Source organism: Rhinolophus ferrumequinum, assembly GCF_004115265.2.
Source record: "Rhinolophus ferrumequinum isolate MPI-CBG mRhiFer1 chromosome 15 unlocalized genomic scaffold, mRhiFer1_v1.p scaffold_54_arrow_ctg1_1, whole genome shotgun sequence".
NCBI classification, from domain to species: domain Eukaryota; kingdom Metazoa; phylum Chordata; class Mammalia; order Chiroptera; family Rhinolophidae; genus Rhinolophus; species Rhinolophus ferrumequinum.
This window is the reverse complement of record NW_022680357.1, coordinates 13,479,031-13,497,413: the sequence shown is the minus strand read 5'-3', so window position 1 is coordinate 13,497,413 and position 18,383 is coordinate 13,479,031. Positions and strand designations below refer to the sequence as shown.

The 18,383-nt window shown below is 49.4% G+C and overlaps 1 protein-coding gene across 5 annotated transcripts in view; it reads left to right on the top strand.

The window, feature by feature from the left end:
- MYH11 (myosin heavy chain 11) overlaps window positions 1-18,383 on the top strand; it is a 101,670-nt gene that overhangs the window by 41,396 nt on the left and 41,891 nt on the right. For 3 of the 5 annotated variants that reach the window (XM_033101992.1, XM_033101993.1, XM_033101995.1), the window contains exons 4-9: window positions 127-154; window positions 9,419-9,521; window positions 11,142-11,162; window positions 13,360-13,452; window positions 15,483-15,546; window positions 17,330-17,428. In XM_033101992.1, the coding sequence (XP_032957883.1) occupies window positions 127-154; window positions 9,419-9,521; window positions 11,142-11,162; window positions 13,360-13,452; window positions 15,483-15,546; window positions 17,330-17,428 (408 nt within the window). The remainder of the gene's footprint in view (window positions 1-126; window positions 155-9,418; window positions 9,522-11,141; window positions 11,163-13,359; window positions 13,453-15,482; window positions 15,547-17,329; window positions 17,429-18,383) is intronic. The other 2 variants (XM_033101994.1, XM_033101996.1) reach the window with 1 other exon arrangement.

Sequence of the window (18,383 nt, the reverse complement as noted above, 5' to 3'; positions counted from 1 at the left end):
GCCGCCTGTCATCCCCTCGTCATCAGTGGGGCCAGCTTGCAGGAGCTGGAATGGGAGGCCTGGGGTACCATATCCAGGCCCTCAGCTCAGAGCTCCTTCTAATTCATTCTTCCTTTCTGTTTTCAGATCGAGAGGACCAGTCCATTCTATGCACGTAAGTGGAGCTGCTTTTTCTTTTGTTTTTCTGGAGTCAACAAAAGGTCCGTGAGGGCAAAGCTGTTGATTTGTTCACCGTTCCAAGCGCCTTGCCCTATATCTGGCACAGAGTAGATGCCCACTAAGCATTTGTTGAACAAAAGTTCTTGTGCTGAGTCAGGCACACCTACATTGTCAGTGATACCTGGTGCCATCTTGTTCTGCACACTCCCACACCCCTTTTTAAAAAAGAGCATTTATCGAGCACTTATTGTGCCAGGTCCCGAACTAAAAATTTTACGTGCAGAATTGCATCTAATTGTACACCAGCTCTGTGAAGACAGGTGCCACCTGTATTGGTGAGGAAGTATTGGCTTGTGTGAAATGCTCTCTTTACAATTTTGCAGTTAGCAACCACATTTGTGCTGTAATTGGTCTCATTGTTTCTTTGAAGACCTGGGTACATGGTCGGAAGATATTAACTCAATTGAGAATCATTCAGAGACTCTTCACCAGTCAGGAAAATCCCTCCTGTAGGGGGTACTACTTTTCCAAATACTTAAAAAAAAAAAAAAAAAAAAAAAAGTACATACACATTTTTAAAATCACCCAAGTAAATGTGTAATTAAAACCTGCAAATTGCAAAGAATGAGACATGTAAAGAATTTAGGAGACTGTGTAAAAAAGAGTAGTTCTAAGTGGGGAGAATAGGAAAGCCTTCTCCAAAGAAGTGATATTTCAGCAGAGATGACAAAGAAAAGAGGGGAAGCGTTTCCAGCATGTGCAAAGGCCCTGAGGTCAGATGGCACGTGTTCTATTTGAGAGACAGATCAGTTTGACCAGTGCATGTCCCCCAGCAGAAGTCCTTTGTGTGAGAAGAGCTATTACAGGACATCTGAGACTGAGGTTATAAACCCACGGGCCAATCGAAGCCAAGAAAGTACTGCTAATATGTGAAAAGGACTGCATGTGAGACCGTAGGGGATGGTGGGGAGTGTGGTGAACTAGAGAAAATGGCCCCTTTAAGTAGACAGCAGCTGTTCCTCTCCAGCCCACCAGAGCCATGGTCCAGTGGCTCCATACTCCCCCTACGTCTCAGTAGAAGCTGGAAATCTAAATTTTTATGTGAACTCTCCAATTTTTAGACCTTGATACCCAATTTCCATGAACACACAGAGCATCATACAAATGAAATCCATTTGTGGGCCGGCTTAGGCCATTGAGCCATCTCGTTACCTCTGTCCCAGAACTTTGGGTCTGGAAGGGTCCTCACAGATGACCGAGCCCACGGTACCTGCCACGGCGCACACAGCAGTTCGTGGCCGGGACGTTGTCAGGGAGCATCCTAATCTGGAATGATCTGCTTTATTTAAAATGAAAGCAGATTCAAGTTGTTCTCGGGAAGTATCCGCCTTTCATTCACCTGAATTCCAAATATTGCTTTGAGCAGGGGAGGGAAGGGGGCAGAGTGATGAGTATGGTGAGGACCTGGATCAGTAACCTGCTGCCAGCCAGGTTAAGGCCAAGGTGAGTCGTGTGATGTCAGGGGTGGCCGTGGCAATTACAAGTGGGGTTCAGCCCTGGGGTCTCACGGTTGCACTCATAGTTTAGGAAGAAACAACCACATGCTTCAGGGAGAACACAAACACCCGTTTATCTAATGCAGGTGAGGTCGTGACCGTCTCCCTGATAGGTGCCAGAATGAGGGTGCGAGTGGGATGTGGGGCTCTGCCAGCCCCCTGTGGGGCTTCTTCCACGTGCCCCTTAAGCGTGAACCTCTGGGCACACCAAGCACACTCTCTTCTGCAGTGTCCGTATTGCACACTCGCGATCCCCGGGTCTAGTTGGCATTTTTGGGTGCTGTACAGGGGTGTTGCATATACAGTTGTGGGTGTGTTACTTGGAGGATGTTTTCAGGGATTTTTCAGTGTTACTTTTTGGGATTTTGTTGACTTCTAGGCTATTGGTATCCAGCCTCCATGTCAAAGGAGACGCCACTTCTGTGCAGATGTCTTTAAGGGACAATCTGTTCAGAATCTAGGTTCATCCGTGGCAGAGGCCTTGGGTTGGCAGGGTTGGCAGTGGGTCACGTCGCTGAAAGGCTCTTCAGAGCGGGGGTTCAAGGCCAGACCACCTGGGTAGCAATCCGGGCTCTGCCTCAGTAGTTTGGAGCTTCAGGCACAAGATGGAACCTCTTCATGGCTCCACTTTCGTACCTATCAAGTGGGCAAGTGGGGATGACAGTGGTAGTTCATCGGGCTATTGTGGGGATTAAATGAAAACTTATACGTCTATGTGTATATATTAGTGAGTGTATACGGATGTACATATAAATGAGTATATATGTATATTTACATAAATCAGTGTGTGTGTGTGTGTGTGTGTGTGTGTGTGTCTAAGTACCAAGCCCTATAAGACATTATAATATAACTGTCTTACAGGTCTTGTTGGTTCTCGGCCAGGTAAGGTATTAATACCTTGACTATCATATGCGCCCTGGCAGAATAGAGGCAAAAACCCACTGTTCAAGTCCAGCCACCTCATTTTTATAGAGGAAATCAGAGAGGTTATGAGATTTGCCCAGAGGCACACAGCAAGTTTTGTGGATAGTGAGACTTGGAGCTAAATTTCTGGAGACCAAGTTGGGGGGACCTGATCCTCATACATTGGCCTCTACCGATGAGCCAGCAGCAGCCCCGCCAGCCCCCGCCCGCCGTGAACTGTGGGCATCAGGGCCTGAGGAATGGCTGGCATCTTCTGTATTTAGCGCACTGGTTGAGAGAAGATTTGCAGCCTGCCCACGCTGGCTCCAGCGCTTGTGGAGTAGGGGCTGAGAGCTGAGTGGCCAGAAGGAGCCAGCCCCGGGCAGAATTTGGGAGAAGAGTTTCAGTGAGGAAACAGCAAGGCCCAAGGCCCTGCCTGAGGCGGGGACCATGTGCCTTTTAAGGGACAGAGAAGGTCCGAGGAGTTGGTGCCAAGGGAGGAAGGAGGTTGCGGGGAGGATGTGGCTGGGCTGGCGTTCACGCAGGGCATGGCTGGCTGGGGGAGGGTGAGGACCAGAGAAAGATGAGATCGTTCTGACCAATCAGGGAGGCCAGAATGCCACTTCAGGACATGCACTGATGCTGGGGGAGGGGCCAGGGGGGTTTGCATCAGTCACCTAGAAACAGTGCCTGTCCCCTGCATTCCCCACTTGGGTTGCTCAGACTCAGTGGCAGGAGACACTGGTCTGGGCCATCCTCCCCTCCAGGGAAGGTGACTCAGGCCAATAGCTGTCTTCTGCCACTGTCCCCTGGGGGCAGTGCTGCTCCTGAAAAGCTGTAGGGCTTCTGAGGGGTTTGCATTGGGTGCTTCACCCACAGATTGCGTTCTTTCTTAACCTGGCACCCACCTCCCTTTATCCATCCCATCCTGTTTTGGAAAAGCTACTTTCTGGTGAAGGCCTACAGTTTCTTTAAAGGTGTTTTTGATGACACAACGCACTATCGAAGGGACATGGATATCGCAAGAGAGTAGCAGCTGTGGTTAGGTGGTGAGGCTTTGGAGGCACAGATCTGGGTTTGCTTTCCTGCTTTGCTGCATCCAGCAATTTGTTCTTGGGCAAATAGGTTAAGCCTGCACACCTCAGTCTCCTCATCTGTAGAATGGGGATATCAATTGTTTCTGCCTCCCAGGGTTGTTGGGACAATTGAAGGAGCAATGTAGGGGATTGATTCGATGTTGAGCATCTTTTCATATGACTATTGGCCGTCAAGGGCCTGGATTTTTATTACATAATTTTAGTTAAAACTTAAATAGCCACCCGTGGCTTGTGGCTCCTGCATGGGACAGCATGGCTCTGAAATATTTCTCACCTCTGTCCACTCCTCAGAGTCCACTGCCTGTCCCTAAGTCATTTAAATTCTCTGAGCCTCAGTTTCCCCATCTTTAGAATGGGGGCAATCAGTGCCCCACGGGTGGTGGTTGTAGGGATGAAAGGCATTCGTTCACAGAGACAGAGAAGCGTGCCCCCGCCCCATGTGCAGCACCCAGTAAGGATGGGTGGCTGTAACGGGGATTGCTATTTATATTATCCTTCCTGTAATCCGCTCTCCACCCTGTGGTTTTGATTTTTTCTCACCGCGATTCTCCAGCCCCATTCGCCTCCTGAAACGGTTTCCTGTGCTCATTTGAATGACATCAGAACCCTTTATTGTGACCCAGAAGATTGTCCATCATCCGGCTTTACCTGTCTTCCCTCATCACCTACTACTGTCCCCTCCCTCCTGGTCCTCGAGCCACATGGGGCCCGTTCTGTTCCCATGTGGGACTTTGTCCTTGCTGTTCCTCTGCGGGGTACACCCTTCGCGTGGTTCTGCTGCAGTTTCCCATCTTCCAGGGCTCAGCTCCTTCTCTGGCTAAGCCACCGACAGTTGCCCCTCACCTTAGTCTTCTCAGTCTGGATACCCTGCTTTAGCAATGATGCCCCCTCAAACGATCTTGATTGTTTATTCATTTCCTTGGTATTGTCCGTCTCTTTCTCCTGGAATGTAAGCTCATCGCAGATGGGGACAATCTTCTCGTGAGTAGGCACTGGCCACTGTGATTGGAAACTTCTGCTTTTATTTGAGAGTACATTCGGTGACCCACGAACCACCACCAGCTTCGCTCTCCTTATTAACTTTTATTTTGGCCATTGCTAAAATCAGCCAAGGGGACGTGAGGGTGTACAAGTAGCAGGGTATCAGCTTTTAGAAGTCATCAGTGGGCAAGATAAGCCAAGTTGGGACTAACGACTTGTGACAGGTGGTTGTGCAGTCAAGGAACTGAAAACTGAACGAATGTCACTGTTAGACGTGCGATCTATTTGGTCTAGCATGTCATTCATCCAGTGAGAGTAAATCAGAGACCCTGGGTGAGGGACTAGTACATGGAAGAGCCCCAGGTTGAGAGAGGATTGCGTTCAAGGAATACGTGTGTGTGAGCAAGGGACTCTGGGTTAGGAGAGAAGGGTGGTGGGACATGAGGTCAGAGAGGTGGGTGGGCTCTTCTAGATCCTGGGGAGGAGTTTGAGTGGACAGGATTGTGCTGGAAGACTTCAGCCAGGGGTCGGCAAACTGACCAGTGGGCCACAGTCGGCCCCTGTCTGTAATTTTGTCAATAAAGTTTTATTGGAGCTTTATAACCACGCCCATTTGTTTACACATTTGCTTTTGTGTTACAACGTGAGAGCTGAGTGTTTGGGACAGGGAATGTGTGACCCACAAAGCCTAACATTTATTATCCGGCCCTTTACAGAAATGGTTTGTTGACTCTTGGCTTCAACAGTGGAGATACACGATAGGATGTGTATTTTGATGATGGTATGAATGTTGGATGGGGTGATATAAGCAGAATCTATAAGCATTAGGGAATAAATGGTTATAAAAGTAATAATAGCTAACATTTTTGTGTACCTGGCTTCATTCTAAGTGTTTTACGAGTATATATATTCATTCATTTAACCCTCATACAAGTGCTTTTTTATACCCATTTTATAGATAAGGAAACTGAGGCATTGGAGTTGATGGCTTGCCCAAGGTCACAGCAGGGATTTGAACTCAGGCAGTCTGGCCCTGGATCCCACTGTGCTAGTCTGCTGTGATGCTGCAGGGGAAGGAGGTATTGCTTATGCCTGAGGGAGCTGGAGGCAGTACTCAGAATAGAGGCAGTGCTTCACTGGGCTTTGCAGGGTGAGTAGGAGTTGGATAGCCCAACTGCCAGAAGACCTTGCCATCTGCAGGGGTGGGAATCACATGAGGACCAGAGACTGAACAGCTCTGAGATTCAGAGCCAATTTTTCTTTACTACCAAGGACAGAATTTAAGAATCTCTAGGTGGCCACCACAAGAGCACTAAGTCAAGCACAGGGCCCTCAGGGCAGCCCATGTCGGACAGCACAGGTTGTACCCCCATGAAGCCAGCGCTGCTGGGGGCTGAGGGTTGGAGCAGCCATTGGGGAGCTCCTTCCAGTCACTGGGGCCAGACGGATTGAACGGACTTGGCATTGGGGTAGTTACCAGGCCAGGAGGCTATATACGGTCATCAGGAGTCCAGCTCCTCCTCTGGGAGGAGGGAGCTGGGCACCACATCCCCTAAGAAATAGGACAAAGGTTTCGGGTGCTCAGACCAGGAAGGCACCTTCACCCCCAGAGTTCAGGGGTCAGAAAAGCAAAGATTAATGTCTCTGAAGCAGCCCTGAGCATATCAATCTTCAGACGCCCATGAGCCTGGAGCTTGGGGTGTTTTCTTTGGCAGAACCTCCCAGGACAATTTATTTTTATCAATAAAACTTGGAAACTGTCGAGCCAAGCAGCCCCCATGGGGAGAAGCAGATTCCCAGAGTCTGTGTCCTACTTCCCCTCCCCTGCAAGGTGGAAGGCCGGGGCCACAGCCACGTTCCTGCGCATGCCAGTGTCTTTGTTGGAAAAGGAAGGAGGTGGGAGAGGCTGAAGCCCAAGGCAGACAGTGAGGAAATCATGTAGCAAAGGGGAGGTGGGCGGTGTGGGTGCTGCTGTCCTGACTCTCGTCTTGGGTCTCGGTGGTCTCAGGACCACCTACGTGGGCTTCCCTTCCTCATGGTCTCTCCTTCCTCTTGCTCTGATCAGAACCTGGCCCCTTCAGTTTGTGGTGACATCTGTCGAGTGTTCTGACATTGGCCTGATTGAAGTAATTCATACTCAAGTGTAAATGGCAGAGTGGCTTGGTTCATTGGCCCCTGGTTACATTTCCAAGAGCCTGTTAAGGCAAGTGAAGGTTCCCAGAATGCATGGAAGAACTCTTTGATGGAGTGGGGTTAGCACTTGGCTCTTTTTTCTGCTGCGTTCTCACTTATCAAAGGATAGTGGGTAGAACAGGGGCTCTGGCATCAAGTAGCCCCATATTAAGATCTCGTTCCTTCTCCATTTCCTATCTGTGTGACAGCAGGAGCAGTTGGGACCTAGAACACTTTACTTCAAACTCTCTGAGCCTCAGTTTCCCCAGGTGGGTGATGGGGATAGTCAATCACTCCCTCCGTAGGTTGTTGGGAGGATTACATGAAAAGAGTTTGAGAGCCCAATTCCTTTTCCCCTTCCCTTCCGCTGGGCCTAGAAAGCAAGTTCCTAGGGGGTTGGGAAAGTGTCATGGAGCAACTTGTTAAAATGTAGTAGAAAGAGACCTGATTGCATTGGAATGAGAGACCTGACTTTCCATTCCGACTGTGCTCTGGCTTTGCTGTGTGACCTAAGGCAAGTGGCTTACCCACTCTGGGCCAGAGTTCCTCTTCTGTAATAACATGGAAGTGATATAGCCTACCTTCAGGATTGAGGGTGGGGAGCTAAAGGAGAGAATGCACCTGAAACAAGTAGCACAGGGTCTCTATTCCCCTCAGAAAGACCATTCTCGAAAAAAAAAAGTCCATTCTCTTCTTAAGATTAATTTTTATTTTTTTATTTTTTTTTTGGTTTGGCATTAGTTTTACCCTTTAAAAAAAATGGGGATAATTCCTTTATGGGTCCCATTTTGCAAAGTGCCTCTGAGGCCACATGGAATAATATGGACACTGGGGATAAAGACCTTTGGGAAGGCAGAAGCCAGTGCTAAGGCGGGCGAGGCGTGAGACGTTTCTTTGTTCCTGGTGGTCAGACACTTGTTCCTGGCATGTGGGGCCTGTAGAATGGGGTCCAGCTATGAAAGGCACACGTTTCTTTCTTTTTTGTCTTGTCTTCTTCTTATTATTTTTTTACCATGAGCAAAGTTATTAACGGGCCCTTGGCAGAGCAAATTAATTTCTTTATTTCCTAATTAGGAAGAAGAGCAGGGACGACACTAGCGTTGGTGGCACTGGTTCAGCATGGAGAACCTTGAGCCGACCTCGGAGTGGGCAAATTCCTTTCCAGACTTAAAAAAAAAAAAATCATCTCTCGCATTTCAGAAGTTTCAGTGAACTCAGAAAATGAGAGCATCTAGGCAAAGAAAGGAAACAACGAAAGAAGAAAATGAGAGGACGAGAAGGAAGGAAAGTTTGGGTTGAGGCCGTTTCTTCCCTTTCGCTAGGATTAATGGGCTTCAGAGGCAGCGTCTGGAACTGTCCTGTGAAACAGTCCCACCACGATGACCTCTGGTGGCCAAGAGGGGCAGCGGGCTCAAGAGGGCCACCTTGGTTAAAAAAAAAAAAATCTACCCTGGTATTCTAAGAATGCTGTTTTGATAAGACAGACGGTGTCCTGCTGATGTAAACCTATCAGTCATTCACACCTTAGCATGAATTACTTCAGCCAGGTTTATTGTTTGATACTTGACTGAGATCATTAGCTAGCCACCTGCCAATCAGAGTGGGATTCTCCACAGGGTGAAGAGGCTTCCATCTGCCCAGTGACTGATGAGATCACCAGTTCTTTTTTTCTGAAAGAAGAGCTTTAAGACTTGTACCATAAGTCATGATACTCTGAGAGATATTTATGTTCTTTCTGGCAAGCTGCCTCTTGCCTAAGTTTGCCATCTCTAACAAAGCTACTGATAGCTTAAAAGTATAATAGATAATTTGCAGTGAAACTATTCTGTATGATTCTGTAATTAATGGTGGATACATGTCATTATAAATTGGTCAAAACCCACAGAATGTACACCAAGAGTGAACCCAAAGGTAAGAACTATGGGCTTTGGGTAATAATGACGTGTCAGTGTAGGTTCATCGATTGTGACAAATGTACACTCTGGTGGGGGTGTTGAGCTCTGTGTACTTTCCATTCAGTTTTGCTGTGACCCGAAAACTGCTCTGAAAACTGCAGTCTTATTTTTTAAAAATTTTAACTAAACCTATGTTTGGACCTTGGTAGGAAAACTCAGGTTTTCTCTTTCATTCTTTTCTTTTTTTTTTCCTTTAACTTTTATTTATTTTAAGTGTGTTTTTCCAGGACCCATCAGCCTCAAGTCAAGCAGTTGTTCCAATCTAGTTGTGGAGGACGCAGCTCACAGTGGCCCACGCAGCAATTGAACCGGAGACGTTGTTAAAAGCACCGTGCTCTAACAAACTGAGCTAACCGGCTGCCCCCTCTCTTTCATTATTTTCATCTGAATCCTTTCTTGCATCCTCTCAGGAGGAGGAGATTGAAATATTGGACTGGGATTTGAGGTCCAGCCCGCTTTTTACCAGCGGTATCACTTCCTCTCTGAGCGCCTCCGTCTTCCCATGTGGTAGATGGCACAGAGCTGCAGAGAGGGACCCTTAGAACACTTGTGAGGTTCTTTCCAGTGGGAAAATCACTGTTCCCATGTCTTGCAGAGGTGAGTCTGGAGCCGGGAAAACGGAGAACACCAAGAAGGTCATCCAGTACCTGGCCGTGGTGGCCTCGTCCCACAAGGGCAAGAAGGACACGAGCATCACGGTGAGTGGCGCTTCCTGTCGGTGGCTGTGCCTTAGCAGACGAGTCTCCGGGCTCGTGGCCTGACCGAGGGACAGACAAGCACTGCTGAGGGGGCCGGGGCTCGGTGTTGAAAAAACACAGGCCCGTGTTTAACTGTCCACCACCCGACAGCACACAACAGGGTTCTTTTTCCACCGGCGGAACCCGTTTGGGTCTGGGCGATTCCTCGCCTCAGCCAGGAGCATCATCTGAGGGGTGTTTTGTGAAAGGGGAGGAGCCCCCTCCCTTCCACAGTGAGGAGTTTTGCTTTCCATCAGGGCTTCTCCATCGTAGCCCATTGTCACTTTGGACCAGGTAACTCTCTGTTGTCGGGAGGCTGCCCTGTGCACTGTAGGATGTTTAGCAACATCCTGGTCTCTCGTCACTAGACGCTGGCAGCTCCTCGTCCCCCCACTTATGACAAGTAAACGTGTCTCCAGACGTGCCATCTGTGGGGCACGGTCTCCCCAACTGAGAACCGTTGCTTTAAATGGATTTCTGTGAACTCCTGGAGTGTGGCACCCCTGTCAGCCCTCCACGGGTCCCTCCCTCTGCCTGGAGCCCCGGGGGATGGGAACAAGCCCACTCAGCTGTGGGCTTCGGTCCCTTGCCCTTGACCAAGCGTCTGCTGTGTGCCAGGACCTGCCAGGATGGGGTCCAGAGATGAGTCCAAAGGACACGTCATTCTAGTCACGGAGCTTCCAGACACGTGGGAAAGAGAGGCATCCAATAATCATACACATAAACCCACCTTGACTCATTTGGATGAAGGGCTCGGAAGGAAAGGAAGAGCAGGTTTCTAGAAAGAGCTTTTCGTGGTCCATCCTTCTCTTCCTCCTCCTTCATCTTAGCCCTTAGCCTCTGTCCCAGAGGATGGGACAAGCAATGGGGCTGCTTGGAGGAGTGCCGGCGCCTCTGTATGAAGGTTTGGGGCCGGGTGACAGGATGGAGGCCTGAGGACGGGTTGGGTGTCACCAGTTCCTGCCACTCAGGTCTTGCTTCTGGCATTCAGGGGTGACTCAGAGGTGACTCGGGGGCAGCCACAGAGACCAGCAGGTCTGGGTGCCCTCAGAAGTCTGGAGTGGGCACCAGTTTTAGCTTCGGGAACCTTCCTCCCTCCGGCAGAGGCAGAAAACCCAAGGTCCAGCACTTCCGAACTGTCTCGGGCATGATGTATTAGGAAGAAATAGCCCCACAGTTGGCGTGCTCATTAAACGCTGCTTGCTACTGCCTTGCCTTTCCCTAGGACAGTAAAAATAAGAAATAATAATGACTGACCTTCATCAAGTGTTTACTATGTGCCACTGACTCCCCTGCCTCTGTAAACATAGCTCAGACAGCAGCACACCTGATAACGGTCCCTGCAGTGAGGAAAACCTCTGGAACGTCTGGGTCTCTAAGACAGTAGGAGGGGGCGTGAGCAAAACAGAAAGAAACAGAATCAGGGAGAAGCCACTGCTGTCCGAGTCATCTTGGGGAATGCCAGCTGCCTGGGGATGGGGGTGGAGGGAGGGGACCGAAATCATGTAACCTCCAGACCCTGGTGTATGTGTGATTGAAATAACACTGACGTGTGCTTTATACTGTATTGTTCAACCACAGCAAGGCCCATCTCTTGCCTACGTGAGTAACTGAGAGTGTTTTCCTGGTGTGTATGGGAGGCACGGAGTGTATTTAGATCTGCATGGTCCTGTCTCACCCAGTGGGTCCCATAGCTGGTGGTAGAACGGGTGAGGTCCCCAAGTTTCACAACCCAAACCACCACATACAGTCCTGCGGGTGTCCGATGCCAGCACAGGGTGTGGGGGCGCGTTTGCCACCCGCAGGACTCCCGTTGGACTCCCCAGGGTCGTCCTTTCAGCCTGGAATGGATTCCCCAGTTCCGAATGGATGAATCCCCTCACCCTTCCCACCAACGTGTCCCCCACCAGTACCCGTGCCTGGAATGCCCAAGAGACGTCTGGCTGAGCGTTTTAGGACTGTCCGGCCTTAAAGCTTCCCCGGCTTGATTGGCAGTCAGTTAAAGGCAATGCTGTGGCCCGCGCCCCTCCCTCCGCCCTGCCATCAGCCTTGTCTTTCTCCCCTGAGCCCTGTCCCCTGCGCACTGGTGTGTCTGCATGTGTGTGCAGTGCGTGTCTCTGCATGCTGGGTGCTTTTAACTAAGGCTTCAGAGACAGGAGTCTCGGGGTTTGCGATGCACTAGCTTTGGTGGCACGGTAAGGCCCCAGCTATGCGCCACACAGCCAGGTCCTGCTCAGACCTCTGCATATGTAAACTCTAACACAGAGCTTGGGGGGCTGGCATCTGGGTCCCAGCCTGGAGGAGACCATTAGGGGTACTAGTGTGTACTAGAATCACAGTCCATCCTAGTTAGACCCTGGGTGGCTGTGTCAGTGGATGGATCAGAAGGAGAATCGGGATTCTACTTGGGATCTGTGCCTGTGTGACCTTATCCAAATCACCTAACTTCTCTGGGTCACAGTGTCATCATGCATCAAATGAGCAGTGTAGACCAGATCCCAATGTTTAAAGCGCTCCTGAGACGGACCTTTTGGCCCAACCAGCTGGAATTCCCTTTCCAGAAAGGGAACCTTTTACGGGGGACATTGGGACCCCAAGTTTGTGTTGATAAGAGCAATCCCTTTAGACTTCTTCCCACTAGCCCAGGGAAGCCCACCATTCTCTTTGTAAATTTCCACGAGCCCCAATTACAGGAGGTTCCCCTTGCGGCTGGATTTTCACAGATATGACACTGGTTTCATCTTCTTTGGGAGCTGCAAAGGAGGAAGGCATATGATAAATAAATAAACACATAAATAGGTAGTAGCTTCCTGTTTTGTCCCTCTGGGGACAGTTACACGATGCCTTCCTGGGGTACAAAGGAGCAGGCAGAAAGCTGTGTGCTCCCTCTTCCCCTCTAGAACCTCCCCCAGCTTCTTGTAGGCCCAGCCCTGCTGCCCTGAGAAACGGGACAGAGACATCAGCAGAGAGGAACAAGGAGAAATCCCTCTGAACCCACCACTTCCCAGGGAGGCCTCTGGGCCCGTCTGCAGCCACCATGTTTTTGGGGGCGAGGCAAGGAGCAGCTCGTTGCTTTCCTGGCATGACTTACCTCGTTGGCCCTTCCCTGCCACGATTAATCACGTGACCGCATTTGTGCACAGGAGCGTCCTCAGAGGGGGCCGGTGGGCTGTGTACCGTCTCAGCTGCATTTAACCTGATGAATGGAGCTCAGGCAACCTGCTTTGAAGCTTTGTTCTGCAGTCGGTTAAAAGTATTCCTGGTGGGTTTTACCCATTCCTTACTTGTCTTCCATAGGAGACGCCAGCAAGCTAGAGAAAGGAAAAATAGCAACTGAAAACATCAGGAGCATCAGGAGGAGAAAGACTGTAGTGGTTTAGCTTGAAGATGGCTGCTTGTTAAACAGAAGCAGCAACAGGACTGCGGTGTACACTTGGGCAGGTTGTGCACTGCACAACTCCATGGAGCGCCGTCCACGTGATGTCAGTGACATCCCTGGTGTTGTGCCGTGCACAAGTTCTGAGTGGCAGTGGTATTGACTAAATGAGCAGACCCTATCTAGGAAGAAGTAGCCTTCCTGGGGAGCAGAGGTCCTAGCTTTCAGCAGCTCAGCCACTTGCTTCTCTTCTGAAATTCTCGAGTAAATATGGACATTAGCCTTGTGGGCCCAGAGGAGGTAAGAAATAGGACGGAGAGAACCTGTGGGTTAAGGCCTGAGTTTTGGGACAATATCCATCTAGGGCCGAACTGTCAGTGCCTGGGTCTCTTTCGCCGATAACTAGATGTGAATGAATTTTAGGGTGAGCTGGAAAAGCAGCTTCTACAAGCAAACCCAATTCTGGAGGCTTTCGGCAACGCCAAAACGGTCAAGAACGACAACTCCTCACGATTTGTAAGTAGCAAAGCCATGTGGGTTTTCTGGAAAAGGCTCAGGTGCCATGGTATCCTCTCCTGCCTGAGAAAGCAGAGTGTGGGGTGGGGAAGGGAAAAAAAAAAGAAAGAAAGAAAGCAGAGTGTGTGTTTGCAGGGGGTGTCGGAGATGGAAGGGATATAGACGTCACAACAGCGTTTTACTGTGTTTTCAGTCCTGTCTTGACCTTACAACCCTGCAAGGGCCCCTCCTGGCCCTCGTCCCTTCCTTCTTTCATTCAGTATTCATTAACAAATATTGGGAATCTATTGTGTGCTAGGCACCCTATTAGGCATTTGACATTCGTAGTCGATTCGGTGACTATTTACTGAGTGGGCATTTTTATGGCACAAAATTGTCTTACTGTTTTCATTTGCTCAGTTAATTTTTATTAGGCACCTACTGTATACCAGACCCTGACCTAGGCTCACAGGTGAACAATTCAGATGTGGTTCCAGCTTGTGGCCTATCTAGTTGGGGAGCCGACAGTCAATGAAGCAGGAGGTGCCACACGCTTCCCCAGGCTCCAAGGGCCTCCCCTTTCTCACTTGAGCCTAACGGGAGCAGGAGAACGCTAAAAGTCGATGATCGATGACACCTAGACAAAAACTGTTTTCTTGTACAAAAGAAGCGGTGGCCCCTGTAGGGGCGTCAGAAGGATATTTGAAAGAGGGAATTCTGAGAAAAGACTGGTCTGCGTTCCAGGCATCAGGGGGCCTCTGCTGATTGGCAGGTGCCCCTCAGAACTGTCACTCACCGGGATGAGACCCTGTGAAAGAGTGTGAAAACCTCTGCCCTGCCCTTTCATGCTGCTCTTCCCAGCATCCCTCTGTCCTGCATCACATGGGGTCCCAGCCCCGTCACCCCCAACACCCACTTTTTATAACAAATAATTATGCGATGTCCCCTTTCCTTTCATAGATAGCATCACTTACTACACACATCAGATGAAAACAAATCCGCAGCATGATACCCTAACTGTAATGTGAAGGAGAAACAAAGCCAAACCATTCATAATTAAAACGTGCATTTCAGCAGATGAGCGCTCAGGCCGGACGACAGAAGACGCAGTGAAATAGACCCTTGTATTTATATCCAGAATCACTGGGCCCATGAGTGACAGCTCCAAATACAGACTGAGACGAGGCGGCTTGTGTGGGGACTGATACCTTGGGATGGGATTTTCCAAAATGACGACAGACTCTTGGGAAAGCTCTGAACCGAAGAACAGTTTGCTCTAGAGTTACGTAGATGTGACATTCTTCTATTAGAACAACATTTAAAACTTGTTTTGTCTAAAACAGGGTTAGGTTCTAGGTCAGCTCATTGCAAACAGGTTTTTCACTTCCTTGAATGTTAGGTGGGACATTTGAAAGTCACAGGGGATGTGGGCAATGCTTGGTGTCTGGGACGCTCGCTCCCAGTCGTTGCAGGACACCCAGCGTGCTTGGCCGCACCCCCTGAAAGGAGTAGCCCCTGCATCACGTGACAGCACGTTGCCGTTGCAATGACTTTGGTCATCCCGATGATTTTAGTGTCTTACTTCCTGATGGGGAAAGTGTGAAGGTCCTGTCGGGCCTGAGTAAGCGAGGGGATTGTGTCGGCACAGGTGAATACCTCAGGGTGGGGCAAGGATGCGATCCTTTGCCATCTGTCGGGAAAGTAGGAAAGGGCCGGCACTGCCAGATGCAGGCGCCGGCTGTCCTTGGTTCTGTGGTTCCGCTGAGGCAGAGGGCAGGGGGATTGGACGTCTTCTCCACTGGGAGAGATCAGATGAGCCCCCAGGTTGGGAGCACGGCCCAGACCTGCCAACAGAAGCTCCTCGTCCCAGAGCTGCAGACGGTGGTTCCTTCTGACAAGCTGGCCTGAGAGACCTGAGACTCTGCCCTGTGGACCGCCCTCCCCGCACCGCCCCAAATGCTCACTGACCTCTTCCTGCCCACTTGCCTGCAGGAGGGCATGAGGGGCTGAGGCTGGGGAACCGACCTTGATCTGTGCTTTCCTCTTGGTAGGGCAAGTTTATCCGTATCAACTTTGACGTCACCGGTTATATCGTGGGAGCCAACATTGAGACGTGTATCCTTTGCTGAGCCCGGGCCACATGGTACCCCCCCACAGCCAACCTGCCCAGAGCCTGCGGGGGCCCGAGAAAGGCACAAGCGCTGCCCGTCTGTCCTGAGGCTCTGGGATGCCTTCCAGAACAAATCTCCCTTAAAAGCAGGCATTGTGGTGAGGTGGTCCCCGGGTTTGAACTCCAAACAGCCTGTGTTTAATTCTGGGTTGACCTCTCCCTAGCTGAGTGACCTTGGGCCAGTTACTCAACCTCTCTGTGCGTCATCAGTGAAATGGGGATGATCATAGCACCTGCCTCGTGGACGTGTCAGGAGAGTAGAGTGAATTAATTCCCATAATTATTTCACTAAGAACCATGCCAGGGACAGAGTAAGGACTGGTTGAGTCTTGGCTATTGTGTGATCTTCATTCTTAGAGAGCCGTGGTCCAAAGCCAAACCCAGAACCCCTTGTCCTGCTTAGGTTGCTGGTCTGTGACCAGCTCCAGCCACAGATAGGAAATTGGTGGAAACAGACGTTGCCCAGAGGACAGACCGTGTTGCAGATGACAGTAGAGCATCTCCTGAGAATCCGGATAGTGAAATGGAACCGAGTTAGAAATTTCTGCACTCTGGGACCAGGTCTGGGGTTCAGTGATTGATCAACATGGCATGAACAGCCACTTCTCAGGCTCAAGGGTATTGTGTTTTCATAGCTGCTTGTGGAGCATCTGCTTGGCAGTGGCGGGACCCAGCGGAGTGTTTTGGTGGCATTTTGGTGCCCTGGATGAGAGGGTGGCTTTTAGAGAGTTATGGGTCTGAGTCCAGGTCTCAGCTCTGCATATTAGCTGTGGGGCTTTGGGCAAGTCACTTAACCTCTCTGAGCCTCAGTTTTGCCACCTGTAAAATGGGAATGATAACAGCACCCACTTGTGGAACTGTACTTAAATTGTGGTTAAATGACAGGCACGGCCCTTGGCCCAAAGTAAGCCTCTAATATGTGGTGGCTATGACGTTATTGTTAGTTAGCCTTTGCTTAGAGCACACAAGAGGCCATTTATAGTCTCTTTATTCCACTTGGTACAACAGCCCAGCCACCCATGTGCCTTCCTCAACCACATGGTCTCCACCCCACCCCCCATGGCAGAACAGCTCTTCTTAGATTAATTATTGAAGTGTGTTTACAGTCTCCCTTCCAAGGCTAGTTGGCTGGGTCAAGGTCACTCTGCCAGCCACGGCTGGCACCCAGTTCTGTGAAGCCCAACCCCTGGGCTGGGGTGTTTTAGCCACCACAGCCACCGGGCTTCACTGCCTCCTAGCTGCGTACTCTTGGGAAATGACTTCCCCACCCAAGCCTCAGTTTCCCTATATTGAAAATGCAAATAATCTTTGCCCTTACTTTCTAGGATAGTTTGTGAGGCTTAAATGAGACCATGGGTGTTAAACACTCAGCACAGGGATTATTAAATCATAGAAGGGTAATTATTTTGACTCTGTAATATCTAAAGACAGCTCACTCCACAGAAGAGTGGTTCTGTGGTTGTTGGGGTCTTTCATCCTGGGGTTTTTTGACTCCTGTCTTTTTATACTTTTCCTTTCCCATCTGTTCTCCCTCACTTCTCTCTGGGCTGGGGGTCTACCAGCTGCACCCACAGGTCTCATTTTGGATCTGTGAGCCAGAAGTGGAAGGTCAACCCATGTGAGTCAGGCATGGATGGTTTGACCTGGCCCATCTTGGGGAGAAAGGTTGAGTTTCTGCAAAGGGAACACCCATGGTATCCCCAGAATTCTTAACAACTCCCAAACCAGATCTGCTCGAAAAGTCACGGGCGATTCGCCAAGCCAGAGACGAGAGGGCGTTCCACATCTTTTACTATATGATTGCCGGAGCCAAGGAGAAGATGAAAAGTAAGTGGCAAGTGTTGGGAGCTTTCAGCCATCCCTTTCTTCATCATCCAGCGTTAATCGATTGGCTATTAAAACAGAGTCTGAGATCCTGCCAGGGAAGGAACCATGCCTTTGGGTGGCAGGTGTGTCATTCCTCATCTCCTTTCAGTGAGTGAGTGTGGCGTTCGTTCAGTCATTCTCATTTACTGAGCACCTACGATGTGGTATAGACATCGAGTCCAGTCAGGCATTCGATAATTAACCAATCAAGTCCAATTAGACCGGAAGACGTCAATTCAGTTAGACACAATCTGTGCCTTCCAGGAAAGGAGAGAGACAGTTGCTGTATTTGCAACTTATAAAACTTGCAAGTATATAAGATGTGTCTTTATAAGGAATTTGGAGGGGAAGTGGAAGTAAGCACTTTTCATTATATATGTTTTGCAAGTGACTTTGAAGTGGCTTTCTAGAGCAGAGTCAACACACTTTCTGTAAAGGACTAGATAGTAAATCTTTTAGGCTTTTTGCAGCCACACAATTTCCGTCACGACTGCTCAGCTCTGCCATTGTACATAATGCAAAAAGCAGCCATATGAACCAATGGGCAAAACGATATTACAGTAAACCTTTATTTACAAAAATAGGCAGTGTGCCATAGTTTGCCATCCTCTGTTGTAGGGCAAATATTTTTTCACGTAAAAACAACATACTATTTTTTTCATTAGGAAATAATATGTTCTAGACATGTAGTAATCTACTAATTCTTAGAAGAATATATAAATCACCTAGCTGAAAAAAGGAATATACCCGTGCATATAGGTACATGGTATGGTGTACATTCTAGTAAAAAATTTGAGTCTAAAATTTTAGGAGAACAATACAAACTTTGCTTCCCGTCAGTTTTGTGGTCCAGGGTTCATTATTTTGGTTAAGAATGAGATGAATTGGAATTGCGATGTGCCACCACTAGGGGGAG